General features: G+C 37.7%; 1 protein-coding gene across 3 annotated transcripts in view; it reads left to right on the forward strand.

Moving 5' to 3' along the window:
* The window catches only part of ntrk1 (neurotrophic tyrosine kinase, receptor, type 1), a 33564-nt gene extending 29148 nt beyond the window's left edge, over positions 1 to 4416 (forward strand). For all 3 annotated transcript variants that reach the window (XM_067447979.1, XM_067447980.1, XM_067447981.1), the window contains one exon: positions 2246 to 4416. In XM_067447979.1, the coding sequence (XP_067304080.1) occupies positions 2246 to 2431 (186 nt within the window). In that variant the 3' untranslated portion in view covers positions 2432 to 4416. The remainder of the gene's footprint in view (positions 1 to 2245) is intronic.
* Positions 4417 to 8077: the final 3661 nt, after the last annotated feature.

The raw sequence follows: 8077 nt of genomic DNA on the forward strand, positions 1-8077 counted from the left end.
TCAGCGCATTGATTCATGATTCGGATCGCGTGTCAAACTGCCAAACTGCTGAAATCACGTGACATTGGCGATATTACTGAGTAATGTTCTATACGGTCATGATGTTTTTTTGTGCTATTTTGTACTTTAACTTTAACAACATCCTGCAAAATATCTCCTTAGTCTCAGTGAAAAAGATCAACACGAGGGCGAGTAAATGGATTTTCATTTGGTAGTAAATGACTCCTGTAATGTTTACCTGCAATGACAGAAGTGATTTAGACTGTCTGATGGCATCAGCGCTGGTCAGTGAGCTAAAGCAAACAGACAGAGCTATTCCCAACCTTGCTCGTAATGTGAACATCCATTTTGGACTGGATCAGACTGTGCTCTTAAGCACTTATGAAGTAGAAGATCAATAGATTTTTCGGTTCCAGAGTGATCCAGACCTCTCAGATTAGGCACCAAAAAGTGGACTCTGGTGTGACCACAACTGCACTATTACGCTGGAGAGGCCTCTCTTCTTTCAACAGAGAGGTAGATCACTTTCCTGCCGACTCGATTTTAATCCGATTAAACCTCATCTTCGCCTTGGGCCGACGTTGTTTAACCTTGTTAACCTAATCCTTCCCGAGCCATGATGGACACAGCTAATTATCAGGAGCCTAATTGTACAGGACAGAGACGGATCGTTCGTGACTTTCCATCTGCGAGGAAAGAGGGTGCCAGACTTTCAGAGGGGTCAATGTGAATTTTTGTTAATTTATTGCAGTGATTGAAAGCCCATTTCAGAATGATGTTGTGTGGTGCTGACAGTCTCTTCACCTCATTTGATTAAGAGGCAATGCTATAAGGGCTTGAAGTCACTGGCGTTTTAAATAGCCACCAGGAATAGCCTTGGAGAGAAGAAAGTGAAAGCTGCTGCTTGAAGAAAATAAAAAGTAAAAAGGGTCATAACATTAGAAATCTATTTTTCTTTTACTAAAATGCATGTGAACATACTGTACTACAAAAACGTACTGTGACTTTCAGAACTCCTCCACACTAAATAAAAGAGCCTTTATTGACCAAAATGACCCGTTCCCAACATCTGAATACCTTATTACATGACTGCCCACATTTATATGTTAACACTCTCTATTCTGTATATGAAGAAGATGTTTATGCAAGAATCTTAAAGGCGAGGAGTTTACTTTAAAAGGTCAAAGAGATCGTAGAAAACAGTTAAAATATATATTTTCTGTAGGTGGAAAAACTTCTACAAGTGACCTCGGTAAATAAAAAACGAAATTATTAACAATCATTTAAAAAATAGTATTATGACATATATTATAAATATATGCTATGACCCCTTTAAAAGCAATGTGTGTAAATGTGTATATATATAATATCAACATTATTCAATTATAATTGTATTATATTAATACACCTGTTAAATTTCTCATTAATGCAATTATCTAATCAACCAATCACATGGCAGCTGCTTTAATGCATTTAGGGGTGTGGTCCTGGTCAAGACAACCTCTTGAACTCCAAACTGAATGTCAGAATGGGAAAGAAAGGTGATTTAAGCAATTTTGAGCGTGTGTTGGTGCCAGACGGGCCGGTCTGAGTATTTCGCAATCTGCTCAGTTGCTGGGATTTTCACGCACAACCATTTCTAGGGTTTACAAAGAATGGTGTGAAAAGGGAAAAACATCCAGTATGCGGCAGTCCTGTGGGTGAAAATGCCTTGTTGATGCCAGAGGTCAGAGGAGAATGGGCCGACTGATTCAAGCTGATAGAAGAGCAACTTTGACTGAAATAACCACTCATTACAACCGAGGTATGCAGCAAAGCATTTGTGAACCCACAACACGCACAACCTTGAGGCGGATGGGCTACAACAGCAGAAGACCCCACCGGGTACCGCTCATCTCCACTACAAATAGGAAAAAGAGGCTACAATAGGCACAAGCTCACCAAAATTGGACAGTTGAAGACTGGAAAAATGTTGCCTGGTCTGATGAGTCTTGATTTCTGTCGAGACATTCAGATGGTAGAGTCAGTTTTTGGCATAAACAGAATGATAACATCAATCCATCATGCCTTGTTACCACTGTGCAGGCTGCTGGTGGTGGTGTAATGGTGTGGGGGATGTTTATATATATATATATACACACATATTGCAGGCATAATATATTAAATATTACAAATATTGAATAATACACTGCAGATTAACCAGATGTGCATCACTGTAAATATGAAATATTTATCTTCTTTTCAGGCCATTGAGTGTATCACGCAGGGACGAGAGCTTGAACGGCCACGTACCTGCCCAAAGGAAGTGCACCTCCTCATGCAGGGCTGCTGGCAGAGAGAACCGCAGCAGAGGCTCGTCATCAAGGACATCTACAACCGCCTTGTGGCCCTCGTCAAGAACCCGCCCGTCTATCTGGACATCCTGGAGTAGCAACACACAGTCGGACCTGCGCGGAAAAAAAGACATGCTTCTGACAGCAGGTTGTTTGGGATGGAGGAAAGTCAATGGTGGGTTGTGGACAGACAGCATTCATAAACTCTCTCAGATGTGCAGTATGAACAATGTTTTTTGATGTGTACGTTTAATCCACTAAAAGCGTAAAATTGTGTCCATGTGTTTAAATTTGAAATGGACTGAGTAAATGAACAGTGGATACTTTGAACATGCATTAGTGGAAATTGCTCATGGATCTTCATGACTCAACCCTGAAGAGACACTAGATTTTATATATAAGAATACTGATGTCAAGGTCTTGTAATTAAAGTTCATTAAAGGTGAAGTGTGTCATTTTTCCCCTATCCAGATTAATATTCAGAGACATTGTTGATTGATTTCCCCAATAAATGTAAAAAGCGTGGCTCTGTTTATTTGAGCATTCCGCCCAGTCTGACCTAACAACAGTGGCTCAACCAATCGTGTGCGTTTGGGGGAAGAACTTGCTGTTTTGTCTGACCAATGGGAGATGGGGAAAGTGGAACATTGGGCCTGTATTACAGAATCATTCTAACATCAAATCAATATAGGACATTTCTGTAATACAACTCCTGGTCATTATTTTATCATTTGCTGCTTTAATGGCACATACATTACATACTTCACCTTTAACCATCATGTGCAGATTCTAAATAACGTGTCTCCAAAACAAAGACTCTTTAGTTGTTGATTTACACGTTGTGCCAAGCTGACTGCATTTCTTTTCAATGTCTTGCGATTATGAATATATTACATCAACATGTTATGCGTGATCTTCACATGCATGTATTGTACATCTCAGTGTTTTACAGCAACTTCCTGTTATGGCTCCCGAGTTCTGCTTTATTTCCTAAATCAAAAGCATCAGCAAGGCCAGCAACTACACAACAACAGTGGAAACACATGGGCTGTGTACGGAATGGAGTACTAACATACTGCATACTATTGTTTAATTGAAACAGTGTGTTGTATGGAACGCTAAACATTTGAAGCAGAAGTTTGTCACATGAACTGCATTCTTAAGGCAAGACACTACAGGTAAACATGGTAATTGTAAACAATAGATATCCCTATTCTTTCCCTAGTTTATTAATCACAGCATATTATGGGGCCGTTTACACGACGGCCTTCTACTAACAATTAAAAGTGTTTATGCTTTTGGCCATTCATTTACACGACAATGGCCATTTGGCGGCCGGAAAATGCCCCTACGCAAACCGAAGCATTGAGAACTTTGTAAGTGTACAAACAGTTTAATAAGAAGATAATTTATAAAGACAGTCCATTACGTGTATACAGACAGGAGCCATCTTGGAAAACAGTCTTGACCAGTCGAGCCACGAATGCTGCGCTAATTGAGCTGATGGATAGGAATTAAGGATTTAATTACATTAAATGCATGAATTATATCTGTTTATTAAAATATATGGTTGACTAACTACAAGGGAAGAAGGTGTCCCATATGCGATTCCAAGTCACAGTTCATCACTTAGCACAGCGTTTGTGGCTCGACTTGTCAAGACTGTTTTCCAAGAGGGCTCCTGTCTGTAAACGCGTAAATGTATTGTGTTTATAAAGTATCTTCTTATTAAACTGTTTGTACACTTACAAAGTTCTCAATCCTTCGGTTTGCATGTAGGGACCCTCATTTTGCAACCATGTTAGTGTGAGGCTATTTTGAGCCTTGTTAGTGGTATTAACTAGGAAAATAAATTGTACTGATTCTATGCCCCATACACAGCGTTATAAGCTAATCTGTTTTTAAAGATAAACTCTTTACATTCGGGTTCCGTCGACATTCGTCGGCGAGAGCAGAGAGTGACTAGCGCTCTGTAGAGTAGTTTGTCCGTTTAGGGCTACTGTAGAAACATGGCGGTGCAAAATGACAACTTTACTGTAGAAATGGCTCATTCTAAGGTAATAAAAACATAATGGTACATTAAGTAAGGTCTTTATACACCACTGAAGCCATAGTTATGTATATTCCATTTCTCAATAGATATTCATTAATACTACACACTGCACCTTTAAATGTTTTTCCAGAGGGGATTTTGGATATTTCTTGAATAACTTAATAAAACAAAAAATACTGTCAAAAAACAGAAAAAAAATATTCATATAATTAAATGATATGAACAAACTACAAGCGTTTATAAAATCATTCATAATAACCCCTAATGGTACATAACAATACCTTAAAGGTGCACTATGTAGTATTTTTGCAGTAAAATATCCAAAAACTACTAGGCCGGTGTTATATATTTTGTTCAGTTGAGTACTTACAATATCCCAAATGTTTCCAACTATTTGTAAATTGCGAGAAAATTGCTATTTTAACAAAGGACCGGGACGTTTCAGCATAGCGTTTGAGCGAGTCGCCTGCCAATCGCGTCATATCTGCGTTATCCTCGGTTTTATTCTGCAGAAGCGCTTTTCTCTTAGCAGTGTGAACAAGTCACAGCAGTGCCGAGCGAACGCATGGAGTAACGTCATAACATAATTTTAAACACACTTAAATGTATCTAATATGATAAACAGAGCTGCTTTACCTTATAATCATGACCGGAAAAAGCGGAAGTACGCGCGCCCGGCGACTGTGTCCCGTCCCGTCATAATAAAAGTCCCGGTACTCGCGATCCATGTGTTTGCGTAACAATCGCTCCAGCGGCCGTGCTCAGCTCCACAACACTCGGTCCTGCTTCTGCTTTACACTACAGTAACGTTAATAACCGCATCCATCAACATGATTTCTGCCCGTGTCCTATTTTTCACCGGCTGTGAGGTGAAGACCACGTCCCAAAATACTGCGCTCACACTTGGCGTCATCAAACTACGCCTTTGTTTAGAATAGGCGCCCTCCAGTGGACGGAAAGTTGCATAGTCCACCTTTAAAAGGTACATTTCAGTACCTTTTCTGTTTTTTACCAGCAATGACAGCAATGTATCTTATTTTCGGACAGTGTTGTAATTGAAATCTACAAACACAAATAGATAACGTATAATTCATTTAAATGTATATTTTTTATGTTTTCTTCTTCAGATAAGTGAAAAGAAAAGTTATGGAAGCAAACTAGCTCAAAATCTCAACTGACAACCCAACTATTTTACAATGTGGTTATTTCATAAGAATGTGAATGATTAAAGCATACGGAAATGTATAATTTTTTTATAAAAAGTAAGCATTAAGGTCTTCCCTTAACCCCACCACTAAACCCAACCGAACCCCACCTTATAAGGGTATAAGCAGTTAGCAGATTGTACAAAAACATATATATGAGAAACAAATTCATACAAATTTGCCGAAATGTAAATAGGTATGAATTGCCATGAGATTGTGTTGAATTGACCAGAGCCTGGGAAAACACAAATTTTGCCTGTAGTATCTTGCCGTAGTAATCTAATTTTGTTATAATACCTATAACACCTGCTTTCTATGAGCATTCCCATTCATCTCAATGCTCAGCCAGCGCATGCGGGCCTGTAAGTACACAACATGCATGATGCCATCTTTGCTCAGGTGCTTTCAGTTACGGCCATGTGTTTTAAGCTGTAATTGCCATGTGACGAACCACTCTAGAGCCAGATGCTGCAGAAACCATAAGAGCGGTATGCTAGTATGCAATTCCGAACACAGCATGATAATACTGGTGTAAGGGCATAGATCAATCAATCAATCAATCAATCAATCAATCAATCAATCAATCAATCAATCAATCAATCAATCAATCAATCAATCAATCAATCAATCAATCAATCAAATATTCATTTATCATACAGCATGTTAAGCTGCAGTGGTCACTGTTTACCATTTTTTACGTACTGGCTGTGCCTCTTGTACATAATCTAGTGACTGAGTTATTCAAATTATTATCTTGATTTTCTATTTTTATTAAACTATAATCTTACCTTGTGTTTTAAAGACAAAATATTTCTATTCTATGACAGCAACTGGTTTACAGCTGGGAATCAGAATACAGTACATTTTCAAAGGATGAAAGTCAAGATAAATATTCCTTTAACATCAATAACGGTCGCAGAGCATCAGCGTCTGACAGACACACTATCATTTGTTTCACTGTACAAATAAATATGACAATTTGGATAGACTTTGTTTTTGATCTTGTTGATGGACAATGTACAGTAGCTGTATTAAACCTGATTTTATGCCATTTTTTGGGGCAGTTTTTGTGTCATAACCTCATTGTTTATCTCATATTATTGCTACATGATGTTCATATTGTGCTCGATTTATTACAATGCAACTTTACCAAATGCAGATGCAGATACAATAAACTTCTGTTGTTTTATGTAAAACTAATTATATGGTGCTCAGAAATCGGAGGCTACACGGAAAATTTAATGAAATAGAATTCAAAATCTAATTTAGGCGTGGGAATAAACAGAATATGTTTTGAATAATTTAATGTTATGATGTACAATTAAGTTTTAAATTTAAAAAATGATAATCTGCGCTATTTACAGGTTGCTAATCAAATAAGCTAATTTGGGTAACATTTTACAATAAGGTTTTATTTGTTTTATACATTTACTGGTTAACATAAACTAGCTATAAGCAATATTTCTACAATATTTATTAGTATTAGTCAATGGTAATGTCAACATTTACTAATACATTTTTAAAATCCAAAGTTGTATTTGTGGGACAATTGGATTTTTACTAATGTTAACAAAGATGAATAGATGTTTTACAAAAATTACATTATTAGTTCAATGCATTAACATGTTATCAAATGATACCTTATAGTAAAGTGTTACCCACATTTTTAACATTGATTCTATGAATAAAAGGTCAGATTTTCTGACAATTGAGAGCGCAAATAACATGGCGATAAAGAGGATCTTTACAGAAACCAGCAGATGGACAAAAGAGATGCTAAAGAAGGTGACAGATGGAGGTGAAGTTGAAACCTCGGTGCTAATACATATTACAACACTGATACATTCATGAACATACTGTATCATACCCTGAAAAAAAAGGCAATTGTTTCATTAAATTAAAATGTGGCATATGTAAACATTTGACAACAACTCAGCCATTTACGAATGCTGTGTTGAACAAATATCTGGGTGCTTTAGTAAGCAAGCCAAACACGTATCACTGTATATCTGTATTGGGGATCATAGGCCTGGTACTATCGCTTCCACACATTTATTTTGCCTCAGCTCAGAGACTCTAGAGAACTGTAATGCATTCTGGGTAATGGTATCACTGCCTCTGCGGTGCCTAAACTCAATTCTCACGGGTCATGTGTGTCTGGACCACTATTCCATTTCACCCCTTTTCCATGCAGTCGGTGTATCCCTGCCTCAGACACTAACTGATATGCTAACTGTTGTGATGCACAATTAAAGGGACAGTTCTCACCCACATGTCTAACGTTAGTTCCATCATCCATCCATCCATCTATCTATCCATCTATCTATCTATCTATCTATCTATCTATCTATCTATCTATCTATCTATCTATCTATCTATCTATCTATCTATCTATCTATCTATCTATCTATCTGTCTGTCTGTCTGTCTGTCTGTCTGTCTGTCTGTCTGTCTGTCTGTCTGTCTGTCTGTCTGTCTGTCTGTCTG

Source organism: Pseudorasbora parva, chromosome 7 (assembly GCF_024679245.1).
Source record: "Pseudorasbora parva isolate DD20220531a chromosome 7, ASM2467924v1, whole genome shotgun sequence".
NCBI classification, from domain to species: domain Eukaryota; kingdom Metazoa; phylum Chordata; class Actinopteri; order Cypriniformes; family Gobionidae; genus Pseudorasbora; species Pseudorasbora parva.